The 22,836-nt window shown below is 39.8% G+C and overlaps 2 protein-coding genes across 2 annotated transcripts; both read right to left on the bottom strand.

Annotated features, from left to right (window-relative positions):
- Positions 1–6,776: 6,776 nt before the first annotated feature.
- Positions 6,777–7,651, bottom strand: LOC143025746 (general transcription factor 3C polypeptide 6). Its single transcript, XM_076185755.1, has one exon. It carries the CDS (start codon positions 7,647–7,649, stop codon positions 7,101–7,103), a length of 549 nt encoding a protein of 182 aa, XP_076041870.1. The 5' UTR covers positions 7,650–7,651; the 3' UTR covers positions 6,777–7,100.
- A 78-nt stretch (positions 7,652–7,729) lies between these two features.
- On the bottom strand, positions 7,730–12,041 carry LOC143025755 (uncharacterized). Its single transcript, XM_076185764.1, has 3 exons — positions 11,974–12,041; positions 8,768–8,918; positions 7,730–8,266 (listed from the first exon to the last, which is right to left on the bottom strand). The coding sequence occupies exons 2-3, from the start codon at positions 8,873–8,875 to the stop codon at positions 8,024–8,026; spliced, it is 351 nt and encodes a 116-aa protein (XP_076041879.1). The 5' UTR covers positions 8,876–8,918; positions 11,974–12,041; the 3' UTR covers positions 7,730–8,023.
- Positions 12,042–22,836: the final 10,795 nt, after the last annotated feature.

Raw genomic sequence — 22,836 nt, 5'->3', positions numbered from 1 at the left:
AAATAAATGCATAGGTGTAGTTGAATAACAAACAAACAGGTAAATAGTAAATAATAATAAATTTACATATAACTAATGATAAATTAAAATCAAACAGACAAATGATAACAAAACAAAAACAAATAATATAAGATAAATTATAACCATTACAGCATCTTGCTTAGGTGTTTATCTAAATGATTCTTAAAGCTTCGAACTGAACTACATTGCACTACCTGTGCAGGAAGTTTATTCCATTCATTAACTACACGGTTGGCAAAGTTGTTTCTACCTACTTCCAAATTGAATCTATTTCCGGACAGTTTGAGACCATTGTTTCTTGTCTGATTCTCATTCAATGTGAAAATTTGGTCACATTTGATGTTGTCAATTCCCTTTAAAATCTTAAAGACCTGTATCAAGTCACCTCTGAGTCTACGCTTTTTTAGGGAAAACAGATTCATATGTTTTGGTCGATTTTCGTATGATTTATTTTTTATATTTGGAATCAGTTTTGTGGCTCGCCGTTGTACTTTTTCCAGTCTGTCAATGTCTTTAATGAGATTCGGTGACCATACGGAAACAGCATATTCCAAATGTGGACGAACTAACGATTTATATAGCTTGTTAATGAGTGATGGACTTTTGAAATCAAAAGATCGCGCAATCAGTCCTAGAATCTTATTTGCTTTCTCAGAGGCTGAAATACACTGCTTGGATGATTTGAGGTCGTTACTGATAATTACGCCGAGGTCTTTTTCACTATCCACTTTTGTTAACGAATTTCCAAATAACTTGTAATCGTACTTACTGTTATTTTTACCTATGTGCATTACCTTGCATTTACTTGTGTTAAATTTCATTAGCCACTTTTCAGACCATTGCTGTAATTTATTTAAAACTTCTTGAATATCTAATTGGTTTAAGTGATCATTTGCCATTCCGCACAGTTTTGTATCATCAGCAAATTTGGAAACAGTAGATTTTAGTCCATGGTCTATATCATTTATATATACTATGAATAGAAGTGGCCCAAGAACGGAACCCTGAGGAACTCCACTTGTAACATTTTTCCATCTAGAAGTTTTTCCATTTAAACCAACTCTCTGTTTTCGACCATTCAACCAATTACTAGTCCAACCCAATAGGCTACCACTTATTCCGTGTAAAGCTAATTTAGTAAGTAGTCTTTCGTGTGGGACGGTATCAAAAGCTTTTGCAAAGTCTAGATATATTAAATCTATATTGTTTCTTTTGTCATAATTCGAGATAACTGTGTTGTAGAATTCGAGTAAGTTAGTCACGCAAGAACGTTTCCGTCTGAAACCATGCTGGCTATCATTTATCAAACGGTTACTTTCTAAATGATGTTCGATAGCATTATTTTTCCTACGATTGAATCCAGGAAAGCACAATCTGCTTATCCGTCCCTATTAATCTTGAATAAAAACAAATCAAGTTTGTGGAGCATGATCTTCATTGTCTAAAACCAAATTGTTTTGGATTCAGTATATTGTTTTCTTCCAGATGTTTAGTCCATCTAATTTTGATAACTTTTTCACATATTTTGGCTATTGTGCTTGTAAGGGAGACCGGTCTATAGTTTGTTGGGTCTTCCTTATCTCCCCCTTTATATATTGGCACAATATTGTGTATGTGTGATTCACCATGGTCTTGGATCACGTGTTGGACTCATGATCGACAGCTTTTTCCCTCTCGGAAGGGAGCTCAGAGCTCATATATGACTGATCTATGGGTAATGCTGTGACCTTACATGCACACACACACCCAACTCCCCGCCCACGAGTTGGACTAACGACTCGCAGCGCAGCGATACTGAAATTATTTCAGCCCTGGGCAGGATTAGAACTCGGACCATTGGAGTAGCGGTCGCGAACGCTACCACTGTGTGTGTGTGTGTGTGCGTGCGCGTGTTTGTGTGATTCACCATTGTCTTGGATCACGTGTTGTACTCGTGATCGACAGCTTTTTCCCTCCCGGAAGAGAGCTCAGAGCTCGTATATGATCTATGGGTAATGTTGTGACCTTACACGCACATACACCCTCAGCTCCACGCCCACGAGAATCGGAGTAACAACCCGCAGCGCAACGATACTTAAATTATTTCAGCCCTGGGCAGGATCCGAACCCGGACACGCACGCGTGTGTACATTCACCACTATGCAACCAATATTCGCCACTGAAGCATCTCTTCGTTTCTTTATGAATGGTACTTTTGCCAATTCACCCAAAATATTCAAACAAGAGTATGTTATCCGGAAACCTCTGGGTGAGGTTTCTGTGTCCTGTGTTTATGCTCTGCTGCCGGGCAAAACCGAATCCATCTACGAGGAATTGCTCCAAGAAGTAATAACCTAAAGGGAACTTCTCTGCTGCTACCCAAACCCCAGCACCATTATAGCCGACTTCGTGTAAACTACAAATTAAATCCGTCGGTGGTGTCTTTGTGGGCCAAGTAACAGCAGTTCAAGCGTATTTCTACCATCTAACACAGATAATAATTCAAGATCTAGTGTGGTGACGCAGCGCTGGTCAAAACCCGACTGGCCGTCACACAACTCGAGCTAGGCCTATATACTCGCCGTAGTTAGCAAGTCGCCTCGGCAAGCAGTCCTCTTCAGCAACTCGCCTCGAGCGCAGTTCTCTCCAGCAAGTCGTCTCGGGCACAACATCTCCATGCTTCAAGTGGCCCTTCACACTCAGCCCAGGGCACTTAAAGAGGCCCTCACTCCGGACTTTCCCTCTACGAGTCCACGCCCGTGACCTCCGAGCCTAGTATTCATTTAAGTCTTGTGTGCCTTAGTGTTATTGTGAGTTTCATTTCCCTGGCTTGTCCGAACCTAACCACAACACTAGCACTTGTAACACTTTACAAATCTGACGAAAATGTAAACAAGTTCTGTGGCACGCTGGGCGGAGTAGTTCTGCTTCTACTTGATGACGATGCTGGTGCAGAATGCCTAAATGTAAACACACCTGATAGACTCGAGAAGCTTGTATACTACTTTGATGTCACGCACGTTCCTGTCACCTTCAGATAAGTTCAAGCCCTAACAATCCACTTCTACCTGTACATCCTCATTTCTCCCCCACCCCTGTTTTATGTTGAATCCACCATAACTCGACGTAGTATCGGCTTCTGTAAAGGTTGGAGCAATTCATTTCGTTCTCTTATCGCTCAACATTCAAGCGCATGGACATGGAGACCTTTAGAAAGGATCAGGCACTAGCTGCAACAACAATGCTTCAAGATCAGATTGATGAACCACCACAGAAACGTGCCCGCAATAAATAAATAAAGTAGCGCACCTCGAGTCTGTGTGGGTCACGACTGCCCCCTGCCCCGCAGTGAGGGCGTGACTCAGGGTCTTGGGGATAGCAGCAAGTTCTGTCTGTACAGTGGAGCCTCCGTCACTCGTTCTCCATAGCGCGGTCACACCCTCCCGTGAAGGGGTCCTCAGGTCAGTGTAGTACTGCGATGGAACTTATTGCCTAGCAACCATGGGCCGCAGTCGGCCTTCCTCCTATTGCGGTGAAAGAGTTGGAAGCTGGCGCAGGGAGACCGCCACGGGGGATGGAGTGGTATAGTCTGGAATGAGGTCTTTCTGGAGCACGTCACCGAACCAGTTCCCAAAGTTCGAAGCCACGGATCGCATTCACTGCACGGGCCTTCCAGGAGTGACCGGTGGGGTCGCCTTCGACGTCTAGGGCAGAGGTTCTCGACCTGTGGTCCATGGAACCCTACTGGGCCACGAGGGTCAATAAAAGGGGCCGCCAACCGAAAGCCACTAGCATATATTGGATGCAAAACGATTAAATTTAGTGTTGAAGTCATCTCCAGAAGGTTAAAGAACAGCATTGCATAAGCACGGGGTATACGTGGAAATAGGTTGAGAACCCCGGACTCTAGGGCACTCAGGAGGGAGGCCTTGACTTCACTCTCCCTTGGGTCGGTCAGAAGTTGAACGAGAAGAGAGGAAGAAAGCCTCTCCGCTCGTAGGCGAAAGGAGGTAACTCCCGCCTCTTGTCTAAGATTCACTACACTGGTCCATGGAGGGGCCGCAGTGATAGTGCAGAGACCCTGGTTTCGGAGGTCCTCGAGCTTCTCCTGTGAGCTGAGACAGAGGGAGATGAGAGCCACAGCGGCATAGTCCACCACCGAACGTACCGCTTGAATATAGTACGCCCGGAGGACCTTGTCCCCGGCGTCTAGCCGGGGTTTCGTCGTGGCTCCGAGGAGATTTAATCTTGTCTCCGTGGCCTCGCAGAGGTACTTGACCTCCGTACCCTGACGTCAATCCAGATGCCCCAAGTATTAATAGCTGGGCACCCAGGGGGGGGGGAGGTCGCCTTGAAGAGTAAGATGGGGGCGTTGATTCTGAGTCCTCAGACTCATTGCTCTGGCCTTGGTTATGAAAATCTTCAATCCCAGTCGTTCGCATTCTTAGGAGAGACAATTGAGTGTCTGTTGAGCCCTACGAACGAGACAGCCGCCCCCAAGTGACCACCAGCGTGAGATCGTCCGCATAACAGAGGAGACGAGCATCAACCTCTAGATCAAGGAGTGCCAGGTTCTCCATGAGCACATTGAAGAGGGTAGGATTAAGAATATCCCCCTGTGGGTCCCATTTTCCATCTTGTAGTAAGAGGATAGGTGTCCCTAGCAACATACTCTCACTACCCTGCCCATGAGGGAGTCTGCAATCTAGGTCAGGAGTCTACCTTGGAACCCCTTGGTAGTTAAGGATGCGATAATGGCAGAAGCACTTGCTATCTCAAATGCTTTTTCCAAATCCAGAAACACCACAATGGCAGGCTGACTACTGACCAGGCCAAGAAGGGTTGCCACACAGTCAGTCGTAGTTGTTGTTGTCGTTCCCTTGACTGTCTGTCCGAGCAGTCCCGTCTCCCCAAGGTATGCCCCAGCCGAAACTGGTTTTCCCACAAATCCTTTATAGAGTGTATGTTGTGTTGTTTGCATGCATGATTGTGTATAATGCAGTCTTCCATTATGTGTTGTATGGTATGGGGTGAAGTGTTACATCCTGGGCAGCTATTCACAATGTGGTCATCCAGCCTCTTCTGGTAGCTTAGAAGTGCTGGGTGGTGGCCGTAGTCAGTTGGTGCCACTACATAAAGGTCCAATCCACCACAGGTGATTAAGGACCATCTGTTCAATGGTCTTGTCAATGCAGGACATGATATATATGGGCCTACAGCTGTGTGGTATTTATTGATGATCGCTTGTACCGAGTCTATCACCCACTAATACATTTTTTGTGAACAGTAAGTGTAAGGTATTCTACTTCCTTGTAGGTTCAGTAATAAATTACTTTAAGAAATTATCTGGTACCACATCTATGATAAAAGAGGAGAAAAAAAAAATACACTTGCTGATTTCCTATTAAATCATCCCAGTCAATGAGCCTCTAGTTAATATTTCCCATGATCACAACAATTTTGTACTGCAACACTACAATTTTCTGGTGGGTCACTATCCCACATTTCGGCCATGTGTGGCATCCCTGGAATGGCCTGGACATGGGAGTCCTGGAGACCATGCAGTGTCGAGATTAGTAGTGAGGGTCATACCAACTTCTGGTTGGGTCTCACAAGAGTAGCTCTGGGGACATCTGGCTGAATAAAGCATGCCGTTATTGAGGTAATTTCAAATGATGAGTGATGGTGGTGAGGCTGGGGCACATCTTGGGATTCAATTCTCTTATTGCAGTACAGTGAGACCTCTCATTAACGGACGTTAATTAGCTGTGTTTGCCGTGTTTTTGGTGCTGTTGTTTAGAGCGTGCAATCACTATGCCACCCAAAAAACCGAAAACACAGCTAATTAATGTCCGTTAATGAGAAGTCTCACTGCATATGCAGTATGCAAGTACGAACTTAGACGTTCTGCGCCAAGCTCGCCTATAGTGGCTCAAACCAGTGCCCACTGTGAGACACACTTAAAAGACCTTAAAACTCACACTTATAGAATTCAAATGGCCTCAGGAATGAAGTTAAAGTTCTGAGGTATACCACTAAACTTTACATATAATTGATATTGCTAACATTATTGCTCTTCTCTTTCATAATAAAATCCATTTCACTTTCTGTTGATCTATTAGGACTTCCATTTGGACCAAAGTTTTTGGAAGTGTTTATTATTCTCATGTTGTAGTTCTTTGCAAAATTTACTATAACAAGAGGAAATAAAAGTGTGTGTGCATATGTGCACTATGGAGCAGGTACTAACACACAAACACACTAAAATCCCCTTTCCTCCTTACAAAAGAGATGGTCAGCCAAGGCATGCACTTACCTTTACCCAATTTGTTTTCCATTATCTTAGTTCCTTGTGTGAATAAAGGGTCATCTTTGTCCCCTGGATCAGAAACAATGCAGAGATTAAAAAAAAAAAAAAAAAAAATCCTTCATCAACATACATATACCAAGGGCTTTTCCCCCTTACAAGGGTAAGGGAGGTAGCTAAAGTCAAAAGGCATATTTCTACTCCCATTCACCATCCCTCCCTCCCTCTTTTCTTGGCTACTCCTGGATGATGGGGTCTTCCCTGCATCTTACCCAATGCCCTGGGCCAGAAGCAATGCAGCAAGACACAGCACTTCCACAACAAGGCCACTTCATTTAACTAGTGACCCCACTTCCCCATACCCTCATCCAGAATAAGAGAAGACGGGGAGAAATCCCTTCAGGCTGTGTTAACATATCCTTGATAACTTTGGGCCCTGAAGAGCACAGGTACAGGATTAAACAACAAGTTCCAAACATCTCTTTAATTGATGAATCTGCACAAGAGAAAAAGCTGAATCAGATTGAATTGCTGTCTACTTTAGGCCTACAGCTTATCTAAAACCTTATCAAAAATGTCTGATCCTATTAGTCTTAAGATAAGGTTAAGAAATCTAGGAAGTCACGAAGATCGCCATCAACATGGAGAGCTGCAACTAAGTACATTGAAAGTCAAGGAAAGACAGCATAAAATAACATAACCAATTACAAAAATTAATCATATTTAGTCACAAAACAATGAGAACAGTATTTATACAGATATAAAAAACTACTCTGCCAGCAATTACTTAATCTTAGGTTCCGGCAGCAGCTTCTCGTTTGATTTGCATATCCCTATCGTCATCATCTTCAATATCATCATTTTCATCTAACTCCTCCTCCTCTTCTTCATCTTCCTCCTCCTCCTCATCTTCCTCTATATTCAACTCCTCCAATTCATTTCCTAGTTCTTTATCGTTATCTTGCTGCTTTGTCTCCGTAGTGGAACTTTCTCCTTCTTCCTTACCGTCATTTTCCGTTACAAAGACGCGTTTCATAGTCAATTTCTTATTTGTCTTGCACGCATATTTAAGCATACGTGGGGGTTTCTTGCAGAATACTGGGTCGCACTTTTTTACTCTCTTTTCTTGTTCCTCAAAGAAAACAGCCGTACCGATGGTTTGGTCATACTCACCCGTAAAGACAAAGTTCTCCAACTGTAAAATGGGCTGGTCGGAGTCGACTGCCAAGATCTTAAAGCGATTGAAGGAATCCTGCGCAAAGATCTCCGAATCTATGACACCATGCAACTCCACCATCACCAAACTCTCCTCCTCCTCGTATTCACTGTCTGAACTCGCCATCTCTTCAAATGAACCCTTAAACAGTACAACTATCTTCAGCTACTATCCAATACCAACTCCAACCAGTGCATCACAAAAGGTAACCAGTACTTCAAACCACAACAGCCAACCAACAGTCCTTGTTTTTATCACCTACCAGTCAAACCATCAAGTATTCTTTGTAAAAACTACATCTAAAATGAATGTAAAAAACACTTGGCATAAATACTCTCGGCACAGGGCAACCTTGACAACTGTGCAAAAAGACAGTTTCCCGCTTATATCCTGAACTTGTAAAATATCAACCAATACAGTGCCTCACAAGCTTCCTATCCAAGAACATGTCATGTCAAATGCAATGTCACTATTTTCTCTACATATTAAATATGCAACTTTCAGCATGAATTATCACCATTTGTTTCACACTCTTCACCATTATTGGTTTCTACATTCCCATCAGCATTCAGGGCTAGAAGTTTCTGTGTAATCTTTTCCACTTCTTGTGTCTTTTCTGCACAGTAGTTCAGGTACACAATTTTGAGTCCCATAACAACCGACAGCTTCTGCCGTAAATTGTACCTAGCCGAGTGCTTCTTGTGCTCGAGAGCAGTTTTGAACTGCACCTCTAGATCTTGGACCTGGAAAGAGATGAAAAGATAAGAATAATTTCCTTTATATTTAAAAAACTCATCCATTTCACTCATTCCTACTTCATCCATATGAAAACTGCACTTAACTTCTTCTCCAACAAGGTCATTCCCAGCACATCACTCTTGAGGAACACTGCTTTACTCGCTCCTCTCTAACCTACTTCATTACCCATGCAGTATTGTACCAACACAGAATAAGCTTGGCCATAGATTCAAACTTCCCTTGATGCAACCACCACATAGACACAAATACCTGATACTACAACACCCCATACTAACAATTCCAAGGAAACAACAATATATCTTTCTTGAGTGACTAATGGTCACACCCAGAGGCTGTTGGCAGACATTTTCAATCTTGTTATTGAAATATGTTTGTAAACATGTTGGTAGTTTGAGGGTTTCTCTGAAATTGAACACAACCCAGCAAGAATACCAGATAAGAACCCTGATTAGGAACCACGACCCATGAAGAAAGTCTCCACCCACCTGGTTGTAGAGGGTCTGAATGTGCTGGTTGGCAAGAGTCAGTCGCTGCTGTGTGTCCTCCAACTGCTGCTTAAGTCTAGCAATTTCATCGCTGGTCATCTCGCACATCCTCGTTGATCACCCCCGGCCAATTACAGCATCACTCAGCACTCTGCAAAAGTCGACAAGTTCCATGATTGTACAGGGTGGCCAATGAAACCATATCAACAATGCAAAATACTGTATTAGTCACAATGTGATAAAGCACTACAGAAACAAGCGTGCAGTTGCTTCGTAAGCAGAACCAAGACCGACTCCGGCACCAAGCCTCGCCACCAAGCTCAGACTTGGCGGGAAAAACATACACACTTAACATGAACACTTGATTCTCACAATAATAGATTAAGTATACAATAATAAATAATGAATATTACAAATATGTATGTACAACACACAAGGAATATTATATGTCACCATTACGTGATTATTCACTCGTAAATAAAATGAAAGAAGTGGTTGGGACAAGACCATCACACCAAAGTGTTCATCTACACAGATGACCTGATGATGATAACCCAGCATAGCAACTAAGAACACACAAGCGTACTTAGACCCCTACCCACAAATTAAATATTCATCAAATGCACAACACAATTGATGCCTACTTTAATGTTTGATTGACTGATCAATCAACAGTGCATGGCATGATCAGATAATTCAATCTTTAATCCTGATCACCATGTATGATCCAAGAACCAATGACAGGTACCTCCATGTGATGATCCTGCAAAGCTACCCATTTTGAAAGGACATTAACCCCCTGAACCTCATCAGGACATGCAGCCCTGGGGCACTGACACTCAGTATCTGCACTGGGTCCAAGATCTCTCTATCAGATTCAACTACATTTCTTACATTTTTTTTCACCCATGAAGAGCTGACCAGCAACTACTCTCCTCATAGAAACAGTCCCATATTGATACAACAAAGACATTCATAATTTCGTCTCTCAGAGATCTGTGGGAGGTTCCAAGGACCATTGCCAGTCACTGTATAGCTGCAGTTTTTCCACTTCAAGAAATACGAGGCAATGATTGATTGATTGTAAAATCCACTACTATCCTATCACATTTTTGTCAATTATGGAAACCTTAGCCGGCTGAACAGGTTAAGGCGTCATTACTTGTGGCAAAGGTCGGAGGATGGTGATTTGAACCCTGCCACTGGCGAAGTTGAACCAAGGGCATGGTTCATTCAATTCCATGCTACAAAGTTCTCTGTGAGGGGCACCATCCTAGCCCTCCAATAGGGAGGAGTTTGTGATGTTAAACCATAAACCACAGCCTCCCAGTAGCTGCCAACTGCCCTTGAACTGATGACTGGTTAATCACACTGATTAGTGTGAATCTATTTTTAAGTGATAATGTTAAGATTGGATGATGGGGACTCTGGCCCCACGTTGCAACAAAAATTACTCCCGCCATTCCTCCTGTGCTATACAGCAAGACAAATTACTAACAAGCCTTTGTATATCCAAACTATGGCAATACACTTAGTCAATCCATTGCTCTAGGTCTCTCCTGCAGGAAACTTTTGGCTCCCAAATAACTGGCAACAATCACCAGATTGGTCCATGATTTCTCAAGGAAGAAATAATGTGTAGGCATGGCTAGGGTGGGGTCAGGTAAGATGAGGTATTAGGTGTCCTTTGTGATTCTTGTCTGGGGTAATTTGTTTCAGAGGTCAGGTCTATTCAGCGCTGGTACCGTCTTGGTGTTAGATGATGACCTAAACAATCATACCAGTGTGGTTCCTGGTTCTCTTGGGAGGGGTTTTCCTGTAAGGTTAATGTCTGATGTGGTTTGATGGTTGGTCCTGAGTGCTTGTTTTATGATCAGTTTTGTACATATGTACTGTGATATCCTTCCGCTATATACTGAGATGGGTGAGCAGAGTAATTTCAATTCTTGATAATAAAATAGATTATTGGTCATTTACTTTCTATGTTAATAGAGGAGTGAAGAAAATCATATTGCCAGATGGAGCTAGAAATACCACCTGATGTGCTACTACAGATATACCGCAGAAATTGACTAGTCTAAAATCATCATTCAGTGAAAATAGTGCCATTCATTACATCTGCTCTCTAGAAGGTCTGTAGATGAAATTAACAACTGCTTGAACATATTTTGCCACTACAGGATTCTCACAAGGGAGGACAATGGTAATTGATTGATTGCAGACTTTTTTTTAAGAATCAACAAAGTACCCTTATCCAGTAAATAAATTTAATTAACACAAAAGAATCTCTTTCAGCAATAAAATTACATAACTACAAAATACAATATTATAATATATATATATATATATATATATATATATATACATATATATATATACATATATATATTATATATATATATACATATATATATATTGGATGGCTTTGTGAAGACGCTTTTGCACGATATAAAAAATTTAGTAGAATTAATTTTTACATGACATCTGGTCTCTCATGACATCTGGTTTCTCCCTACCACTGTAACAAGTTCTTTAATTAGGACTAGAATCATCTAAACCATACTTGCACGGCGAATTTCATTGCATTTACAGGTTTACGTTGTTTACATCAAGTGATTATACTGTTCCACTTTGCTGGGCCCCGTTCCGGTATTTAGCTGGGCCGAGGTCATCAGCGAAACCCATCACGAAAGAGATGCGACCCGCACTTTTATTGAAAAACAATCGCCTCAATAACTTTGAAAACTACAGTTCAACATTATTTCTACTGACATAATTATTATCCCAGCCTACATCTCGGCAATAAGTTTTACTAAGTTCATAAAAAATCATAACATGTCACATCGGATTCTCAACCTAAATTTCTCGTAAATCCTGCGCGCGAGGTTAAGCAACTAACCCAACAAAGGTTTTGTCTTAGTAACAAGCTCACCAAGCTTCAGATTGTAATTTTGATTTAAATGTTTACAATTGGAAAACTAAATTACCTTTATTCATGTACAATACAAAGTGAAGTTCGCCTACTTCTACGTCACAGAGCACAAGCTCTCGCTCAATTAGATCGCAAGATTATCTGTATTTTTCATTCAGTTAGCATACCAAAAAACTTCATATTATAAGTACAAAATTTACTAAACCTCCGCGTTGGTACACGATAATTAGTTTTCCAGTTATATACAATAAATTAACTAAATACTACTACCAACCTCAACCAATTCAGTTCTTTGAGTGAACCTTTCTTCTACTTGTACTGCAAAACAATAACAACAGGGATGGAGAGTATAACTGACAGATTTCAACTTTTTCACGGCAAAAACAGGTTTTTATGACACGTAAAGCAGTTTTATAATATTCATCTAATGATTTTTGTAATATATTTCGTTAAAACATTACATATAATATCTTTATGACTGGAGGTGAGGAGTAGCATTTGGCGGATCGTTCGAACGAGTAAAAGGTGTCCAAGTTGTGATTTAGCATTTAATCTTAGTCAATATCGTCATAAATTCACTCACATTATTTGTTATGTACAATCCAGCTATTCCAATAACATCATAAATGTACAGTGCATGAAATATTTACTGATTATGACTTTCTCTTCACATTTTAAATTGCCATGCCCGATTTTGTAGGCTTTGATAGCAAACGGTTGTGGTCATGGAATGTCAATATATTCATAACCTCTCGGAGATAAAACTACTTAATTATTCATGATTTTATTATTTGCACTGTAATAAAACAAAACAAAATCTGCACTGTCTCTATATATGTACAGAAGCCTTTGCCACGCCCTCTACCTTTTTATTTTGTTCACATAAATCGTATTGGTCTCACTACTATGCTTTTAACAAACACCTTGTTTCATTATCTCTCTGTGTATCACTGCGGCGAGTTAATTTCCGTCCTACCTCAAACTATGTGATCTCGCAGTCAAATCCATCTAATGACTGCCAGTTGCCCAGGCAGTCCCAACACAGACCCTTTCGCGTTGAAATTAAGTTCTTGAGAACACATACCAATAATAACACGAAGAGTGAAAAAAATCAATAAACGAATGAATAGATAAATAGCTAAATTCATACCGGTAAACAAAAATGAACGAGGAAACAGACCGATAAACAAACAAATGAATATACTATAAGGGGAGCTATGCTCGGAGTGTCCTGTCTCTGTATCTCGCCATGTCTAATTTGCTCTTAAATTCGTGTATTGTTTTTGCACACACTATTGTTTCGTCTAGTATGTTCCATACATCCACCACTCTGTGGGGAAAGCTGTTCTTTTTCAGGTCTCTTCTATAACTGTCCTTTTTGAGCTTTCTTCCATGTCCTCTTGTGTTTCTCTTATCCCAATTTAGTAAGTCTTCTCTATCAAGGACTTCTATACCTCTCATAATTCTGTAGAATGTAGATGGTCAAAAGGTCACCTCTTTCTCTCCTTTGTCCCAGAGTCGGCAATTCTAGTTTTGTTAATCTCTCTTTGTATGACACTTTTGAAGTAGTTGCTCTCTGGATTCTCGCAATTTTCCTTATATTCTTTTCAGTACTGAGTGACCATAGTGTTGCTGCGTACTCCAATTTTAGCCTTATCAGTGTGACTAGAATTTTCTTTACCATTTCTTCATCCAAGTAAGTAAAAGCCACTTTTATTGATATCAGGAAGTTATAGGTTTCACCGACAATTTTGTTTATCTGTTTGTCAGGGGAGATATACTTTATGATGATCGCTACCAGGTCTTGTTTAGATCCCGTTTTCTTTACTTCCTTTGCACCAATTTCATATTGTCCTGCTATATCATTTTTTTTTCTTCTTTTTTCAAATTCCATTATGCTGCATTTCTTAATGTTGAAGTCCACTTCCCACTTCTGACTCCATTCCCAAACCCTGTTCAGATCTATCTGGAGTAAATCACAATCTGTTTCAGTCTTCACTTTCTTAAATAATTTTACATCACTTGCAAAAAAAACTCATGTAACATTCCACACCATCGTCCATGTCATTCACATAAATGGCAAACATTATTGGAACTCCACTTATCACCTATTCCCAAGTAGAAATTTTATCTCCGAGCAAAACTCATTTTTCTTCCTTTCGAAAAGTCCTCCATCCATTTCAGTAGTTTACCATGTACCCCTCCTATGTTTTCCAGTTTTCTTAATGTTTTTTATTTGTGGGACTTTGTAAAAAAAAAAAAAAAAAGGTAGATCTAGGAAAGTACAATCAGCCCATCCGTCCCTTTCCTGTGTTATGTCTAGTAGTTTTGAGTAGAAAGAGATGAAATTTGAGGCACATGATCTTCTCTGTCTAAATCCGAACTGTCTAGGATTTAGGATATTGTTCTCCTCTAGATGTTTTATCCACATACTTTTTATAACTTTTTCACAAATTTTGGCTAACGGTCTGTAATTTGTTGGGTCTTCCTTGTTTCCTCCTTTATATATTGGTACGATATTAGCATTTTCCAATCCTCTGGTATTCTTCCTTCTTTCAGTGAGCAACTTATTATGTTATATATTTGATCTATTAATTCTTCATTGCATTCTTTTGATATCCAGTTTGCGATTCCAACCGGGCCGTGCGATTTCCTGACATCAAGGTACATTATTTGGACTTTTATTTCTTTCCGTGTTACTATTATTTCCTTCATGGGGGAGGGGATTCACTTCTCACCCTTCGTCCCGATGTTGTACATTTTCTCAAGTGAAAACCGACTTTAAGTGTTTGCTCATGACTTCATCCATTTCTGTATATTCTGTGTATTCCATATTCCCTTGGCGTAGTTTCACTATTTCCTGTTTGTTTTTTAGTTTACCGTTCACATATCTATTGTATAGTTTTGACTGATCCTTACATTTTTCTGTTATGTCTTTTTAATTTTTCTTCCCTGCGTATTTTTACATATTGGTTCCTTTGATTAATATATATTTGTCACTTTCTAGTTTTTTTTTTTTTTTTTGTATTTTCTCCATCTTTTCCAAGCTTTATCTCTTCTATCTTTCACTTCACTGCACCTTCTGTTAAACCAACAATTAATATACACCTTTTCCTGTTTTTCCTGTGGGACAGATTTATCCACTCCTTTATAGATTTTCATCAGAATAATCAAATTTTCTTCCATTTGTGTTCCTTCATTGTAGATTTTTTTCCCAGCTCGCTTTAAGAAAAAAAAAAATCTAGTTTCTTAAAGTCCGCTGTACTATACACCATTCTTCCTTTTCTGTATTTATAATTTCTCTCTCTCTCTCTCTCTCTCTCTCTCTCTCTATGTATATATAAATATATATATATATACATATATATATACATATATATATATATATATATCCTCCTTTAGTTCTAATTCAAGTAATATGTGGTCACTCATCCCAATTGGTGTCTTGCATTTAATTTATTTTGTCTACAATTTCAGGTTCTGGCGTAAATTATAAATTGTCTCGACGGTTCTTCATTATTTCTAAATCTATTTTTTCTTTTACCCACTGTGTCATTGTATGTTCTATACTCATGTTGAGTAATACATTTCCCCCATAGATCCTCTCCACCTTTCACTGTCATCTTTTCCCAACAGATTTCCTTGCAGTTGAAATCTCCCATAAGTACCACGTTACCTCCATCCTTCAGTGTCTCGTTTAATGAAAGTCGCGTATCATCTAACATTATAGAATAATCTCTCTCTAAGACCCCATTTTTTGGGGCACATAAAGAACTGCGAACTCTCTACTTTTCATGTTACTCTCTTCAACTATTATTGTGGTCATCTCCACCTTGTTCTCTCCATATGTTACTTTCGGCACATTTAAGTTTTTTATAGCCAAGAACATGACTCCTCCACCCTACTTCTTCTCTCTATTTTTAAGCCAGTGATTATATATTCCATGTCCAACACTGGTGATAGTGGACTTCTTAATTTTGTCTCCACAATTCTCATTATATTTGGTTTTGTTTTTGATAGATAATAATTAAGTTCGTTTAGTCCTGAGGTTAATCCGTCTATATTGGCATAAGCTAGTTTTAATTTTCCAATCCCCTCCATCTTGTTCCCTGAACTTTTCGTTTCTTTTTCTTGAATATACATTTTTTTCAGTATAATGTCTAACACTCTCCAATAGAACATCGTTTTCTCGGTTTCCGTTTTTTTTTTTTTTTTTTTTTTTTTTTTTTTTTTTTTTTAGCTTTGCTTCTTGATATCTTTTTCTCTTTCCTAATCATTTATCCTCTATTTCCTTTTCTATTTCTTGCTCTTCATTTTGTACTTTTAGAAAAAAAAATTGCCAATTCTTTCTCTTCTTTATCTCTGCGTTATGTTTTTCCTTTAGACCATATACTACTACACACTTTTTTTGTCCACTGTATCCCTTAACATAATTCATTTTTCTTTAATTGCCTTAATGACTGCATCTTCGGCATTCTCCTACAATTGTTGATTTTTTTTAATTACCTTACATTTTTCTTTTTCTTTCTTCCATTCATTCCTGAGTTGTTGTAAATAATCCTCTCCTATGTTTCTTCCATTTTTTCGGTCATTGCCTTTGTTCATTTACCTTTTTCTTTATGGTCGCATTATTAGTGGGATAATTATTTTTCAACCTTTCATTTTCACATTTTAACTCGGCCAGTTCTTTCTTCAGTGCACCTTTTTATTTATTTCAGTATTTCCTTTTTTTAAGTCACTCACTTCTTTGTTCATTTCTTGGTTCGCCCTCCATAGATCGTTAGTCTATTGTTTCCATGATTCCTTCATAAGTATCATCTCCCTCTCTATGTCTATAATTCTACTAAAAAGTCTTTTCTCATACCCACTAAACACAGAAAAAATAAAACTCATCTCCACTATTAAAAAAATCGTACCCAGAGGCGATCTGAAGCTCAAATTTACATTCAATCAAATCAGCCATCCTGGGTCCATTGCTGAACAAAGGCCTCCTTCATAGCATTGAATCACACGACCGTGCCATCCTCTGCCACATCACTCCTGCAAACTTCTCAATCACATCTCTACACTTTCTGTCTGGTCTCCCTCTTCCACGCTCCCTATCTCGCGGCGCCCATTCAGTAACTACTTGCTCCATCGCTCATCAGTCGTTTGCACTAACTTACCCGCCCAATTCCACTTCCTCTCTTTTACTGCTTCAACAATATCTTTCACTCTAGTCTGCTCTCTCACCCAACTTGCTCTCTTTCGGTCTCTCAGTGTTATTCCCATCATTGATCTCTCCATTCTCCTCTGTGCTGTCCTTAGTTTTGTTTCCATTGCCTTCGTTAGTTTCCATGTCTCACACCCGTAGATTATTGCTGGCAGAATGCATTGATTGTAAACTTTACGTTTCAAACATAAAGGTAGAGAGCCTCTCAGGATTTTATTATACTTACCAAACACTTTCCAACCAATTGTAATGCTTCTTTTTATTTCATTATCATGATCTTTCGTCACTTTCATCATCTGCCCTAAATAATTATACTCCTCAACTTCTTCAAGATTCTCACCGTCAATTACAATCTCTACTTTGAATTTTCTTGTTGAACATTACTTTGGTTTTACTTTAACTTACTCATTTTTAAACCTACTTTGAGACTTTCCTAGTTTAGATCACTCAGCATATCTTGCAAATCTTCTGCTCTTTCTGAAATAAGAATAATGTCATCCGCAAATCTTTGGTGGTTCAAATATTCGGCATTAATCTTTAAACCTTTCTTTTCCCAACTCAATCTTCTGAAAATATTTTCCAAACAAGCTGTAAATAATTTGGGTGAAATTGTATCGCCTTGCCGTACTCCTTTCTCGATCTTGATCTTTTCTGTATCTTTATGTAGTCGAATTTTAGCGGTACCTTTCGCATAAATCTTTTCTAAAACTCTTACGATCTGTTCGTTTGTACCCTGCTTGCGTAGCGAGTTTAGTATTGCTATTTGTTCTACCGAGTCAAAGGCCTTCTCGTAATCTACAAAAGCTAAACACAGAGGTATATTGTATTCTGTCGTTTTCTCGATTAGTTGGTTTATCGCCTGCAAGTGGTCTAGAGTCGAATATCCGCTCCTAAAGCCTGCCTGTTCTCTCGGTTGGTTTCCATCTAAAAATTTACTTAGTCTATTTGTAAGGATCTTGGAGAATACTTTATATACATTTGATAGCAAGCTAATCGGTCGATAGTTACTAAGGTCCTTCTGGTCTCCTTTTTTATGAAGCAAAATCACTATAGCATTGCACCACGCATCAGGAACGCTTTCTTGACGTAAGCACTGGGTGTACAACTCAGCTAATTTAATATGAACTAATTTACCTGCGTCTTTCAATAGATCTATCGATATACCATCTTCCCCAGGTGCTTTTCCTCGTTTCATAGTTTTTAGAGCAAATTCTACTTCTTCCTTTGTAATCTCTGGTACACTACTAACGTCTACACATGAATTTACTGACTCAACTACGGTCTTTGACGAGTAAAGCTCTTGGTAAAATTCTTCTACTATTTCTACCATTCTGTCCCTGCATTTAATGATTTCTCCATTTCTATATTTCAAACATAGCATTTGCTGTCTTCCCAAAGCATGTTTGCGCTCGGTCACTTTAATACTTTTACCTTTCCGGATAGTTTCCTCTGTTTCATCCATGTTTCTCTTTCTTTTCTCTAATCTCTGCCTTTTGTTGATAAGCTTGTTTAGTTCTACTCTCTATTTCGTCTCTCCTGCTTTTAATCTGCATAGTCCTTCTTCTTTTAATTAGGTCATTTGTAGATTTGGAGTATTTGTTTTCTCTAATGTTTTTTGTGCTTCCTACTTTCTCTGCCGATCCCCTAATGATATTCACCAAATTCAAATTAATATCTCCCACGTTGTCTTTCTTAGTTCTTAGAGCTTCGAATTTATTTCTAATTTCTAACTGAAAATTATTATTATTATCCTTAACCTTTGCAAGGCTTATTTTCTTTCTTAAAATTAGTTTATTTCTCTCGGCTCTGAAAGTGAATTTAGCTGTGCAACCTACCATTCTATGGTCACTACCTATGTTGACTTTATTTATCACCGTAACATTGCTAACGCTTTTGCTCTCGTCTCCTAATATGAAGTCTATTTCGTTCTTTGTTGTTCCAATTGTACTCCTCCACGTCCATTTACGACCTACACGCTTTTGGAAGAAAGTGTTCATTATCCTCATCTTGTAGTTCTCTGCAAAATTGACTAATATCTCGCCTCTGTCATTTCTTTCATCTACTCCAGACTTACCAATGCACGTCTCATCTCTCATCTTCTTCCCCACTTTAGCATTAAAGTCTCCTATTACCAACGTGTACTTACTTTTTCTTGATCCATTACCTGACTTAAATCATCATAGAACGACTCAATTTCATCGGCTGGACTCTGTGAAGTTGGTGCATAAACCTGAACTATTTTTAGAGTGTGCCTTTTACACAGCCTAATCACAATCCAAGCTACCCTATTTGACAAACTACTGAATTTGACTACATTACCAGCAACCTCTCGGTTGATCAAGAATCCTACTCCACTGGATCTTTCTTTGTCCTTACCTCTATAGTGGAACAGGTGGTGACCATCTTGTAATTGTATCAGCTTTTCTTCCGCTCTTCGGACTTCGCTCAGTCCTACGATGTCCCACTTGATGTTGTCTAGTTCTTCCATTAAACTCTCCAGCCTGTGATCTTCTGAGAGACTTCTTACGTTGTAAGTATAGATCTTCATTTTCTTCATGTTGTTTAATGTCCAAAACAGTGCTTACATTCGGTGGCACACTGCCCGTAAGCACACGAGGCAATGCGGTTGGACCTTTAGGGGACGATGATCCAACAGGAACGCCCGGCTTTGTTTTTGTTGTGCTGTTCATATTTACATTATGCTTCGCTATTGTACCGATAGATGGCTCTGAGTACGTGTTTACATTACAGTTCGCCGCTCTGCAGCCCACGAGAGTTGGAGTAACGATTTGCAGCGCAACGATACTTGTCACAACTTTGGGTCGTGACACACGGCTTACCTTTCATTTCTCATTTTCTTTCGTCTGCTTTCACCCCGTTTCGGTCATTCATTCCCTTTACTCTGGGGAATTACCGGAACTCGTAAGGCTTCTAGTGACTAGATATTTTTCCCTCTCCTTATCCTCATTAACTATTGTGCCAATTTGGCAATCAATTACAGTGCCTTAACGAAGCTGAGACTTCTAATTACTCAAGGAAACCCTCCCCCACCCCTTTAGTGCCAAGTGTACGTATGCCTACGTGCAAAGTCACCAATGTTGATATTAAGTGTGGGATTCCACAATTTCTCAAGTTTACTGTTTCTTATTGCATTTGTAAGTTGCTACTCTATGATTAGACTGAGAGTTTTTCATTCAAGTGTTACCCTACGATTTAGGTCTAACGGTCTTTCCCCCCCCCTACGCGCTTGCCACATATTGTTTAAGCTAGTTAATTAGATTAATTACGATCGTATTTTACACGTTCGTGAATAGTGTCTACCCTCAAGGAACAATTGGAACTGTTTCAACCTCCACATAATTATTGTTCATCGTTCCCTTCAAAACTAGTGACGGGAACGTAGAAGTATCGGCAGAGTTGGATGGGATGACGGACATTTGACCTGACATGCCGCTGGGCACAGGGCAGTCTTTCCATTGGGTTCAACTAGGGAGGTCGGGCCGCTCGTATTCTCGGAAATTCAATCGCGCCCTATCCTCCCTTATGTGGCTTTCGAGGACCTTCTTCCTTACGTGACTGATTACGCACTGTAAGACCTTACACGAGTGATTCGGGTACAAACCCCCCCCGGAAACTTCTCAAAGTGCAGTGGACGAGTGACATCCAGACCATCGTGGGAATGGATTAGAATGGTGTAGTGATGAGGTTAGCCTCCAGTGAACACATCACTCTGGTGCTATTGGACTAGTTACGTACCATTCCCTCTCCCCCTTTCGGAGCATCCTAACTGGATAGGAACTTGACGGTGAAGTGACCCGGAACACGTCGGTGAAGTGTGTTGCTTGCAAAACCAACCTCAACGCCCGTCCTTAAACGCCAAGCCACAAGGTCGATCAGTTCCCGCCCAGAGGTCCATAACAAAGGCATCCCATCCCAGAAGCGGAGCCGCGCCTATCTGAACTCAGCAGGAGGAATCCGCGCCTATTGAAGACGTCTCCACACTCAAGAGAAGACAATAAGATAAGAGGTTTAAGATAAGTCATTTAGATAGTAATACCGCGCAGGGAATAGATAGGATGTATGAGTGAAATCTAGTTAACTGTTAACCCACATTGCTTAATGACGAGTAGCATAATTCTAGTGTCTGATTATAGAATTAATTAATCAATTAAAACTCACAATAGGAGTTCTGGGTTTCATTAGCCTAGGACGGTCCACTTAATGAGTTGTCCCCCCCCCCCTTTGATTTACGTACACGCTCGCCGTGGAGGGAGCGCGCGTGGTCCCGGGCGGTGGTACAAATCTCCTGGACTTCGGTTCCCCAACTGCAGCTATCCTCCCCCTCCCTTCATCACTCATTTAAGGTACGTATTACCCACGCCCCCTCAACCACCACCTCCTTCCACTGTCCAGGAATTTTGTGACAAGGAACGTTTCCCTGGAAATATAATTGAGTTACTATAAAATCAACTTTCCGTGCGTCTTTCAGAAGATCTATCGATATGCCATTTTCCGTGGATGTTTTACGTTGTTTTGTACTTTTTAGAGCCAACAATACTCTTTTGTAACTTCTGGTACAGTAATATCGTCTACAAATGAATTAATCAATTGACTTGTGGTATTTGACGAGTGTAAATCTTAGTAAAACTCTTCCATTGTTTTTATAATTCTGTCTTTAAATTTAGTAATGTCCCAGTTTTTTATCTTCCAAAACAATAATCTACTGCCTCCCTAAAACTATTCTTTATTCTTCATTCAGTCTGTTTAATACTTTTACCTTTCCGTATAGTCTCCATGTAGTACATGTTAACCTACTATTTCTTTTCTCTGATTTCTTCCTTTTATTGATAAGTTTCTTCAATTCAGGTCTATTTTGTATATCCTGGTTATATACTGCAATGTTCTTTCTATTAAATCAGTTATTATTTTGAAGTATCTTTTTATTCACTACTCTCTCCGCAGATTCGCTAATGGAAATGAATTACAGTTCCCCCTGTCGGAAGTGTCCTAGTTATTTCTTAGTGCTTCATATAATTTCTAATTTCCAATAGAAATTACATCTTTTTTAACATTACATTCTCAAAGTTTTTCTTCAAAAGACTAATTTACGTAATTGACGCAAACGTTGTACGCTACTTCTGTAAGGCACTTTAAGCCCGGAATACACCAAAATCACTCTAGTTGACCCCTTGAATACGGTAACGTCTACGTACGTGTCATGAGGCGCTCAGAGCTGGGCGCGTTACCGCAGGACAGGCAGTGCGTTACCGAAAATCTGGAATGCATTTCTGTCATTGCGTTACTGATTTTAATTTCCTTAAAGTTGTCCGCGTTACTGCATATGTGTATATGTATATACACATACGCAATATATACAGTATACGCAGATTTTTCGGTAACGCACTACCTGTCCGGCAGTAGCGCGCCCAGCTCTGGAGGCGCGCGTGAGTATATGAGGATGGCAGCATCGGCTGCCTGATTATATTTTTATAGTTATAGCTGAGTGAACCTCTTATTCTGTGAACAGGCTCGATCATTTTTTCAGTGGTTACAAACATTCTGAGTAAAAGAGAACGAGTATAACAGCTGTAACTTTATATTTTGTCACAACAAAGTACTGTCGTAGCACATTGGTAAAATAATGTTAATGGCCCACTTTCGGGAGAAGAATAAGCGAAAGTAAAAAGATCCGTATATTTCGATCACAGTAGGATCACAGTTAGTGATCGAAATATGCGGATCTTTTTACTTTCGCTTATTCTTCTCCGAAAGTGGGTCATTAGTATTTATATTTTGTAATGCGTGTATTGTGATGCACTATCGTGCATCAAGCAGCTAAGCAGATATTAGATCCCATTCATCCTTCCCATCACTTCACACAAACACGGGCACCAGAATTTTATATATATATATATATATATATAT

The sequence above is a fragment of the Oratosquilla oratoria genome, chromosome 1 (genome assembly GCF_046742065.1).
Source record: "Oratosquilla oratoria isolate Oo_2021 chromosome 1, ASM4674206v1, whole genome shotgun sequence".
NCBI lineage: Eukaryota > Metazoa > Arthropoda > Malacostraca > Stomatopoda > Squillidae > Oratosquilla > Oratosquilla oratoria.
The sequence above is the reverse complement of the archived record's forward strand: the minus strand, read 5'-3'. Positions and strand labels throughout refer to the sequence as shown.

What these genes read in the sequence shown, in the direction of transcription:
- LOC143025746 (XM_076185755.1), bottom strand. Translation starts at nt 7,649, where the DNA reads ATGGCGAGTTCAGACAGTGAATACGAGGAGGAGGAGAGTTTGGTGATG.
- LOC143025755 (XM_076185764.1), bottom strand. Translation starts at nt 8,875, where the DNA reads ATGTGCGAGATGACCAGCGATGAAATTGCTAGACTTAAGCAGCAGTTG. An exon ending in TTCAGACCCTCTACAACCAG is followed by an intron (nt 8,267 to 8,767) that starts GTGGGTGGAGAC and finishes ATCTCTTTCCAG; the next exon opens with GTCCAAGATCTAGAGGTGCA.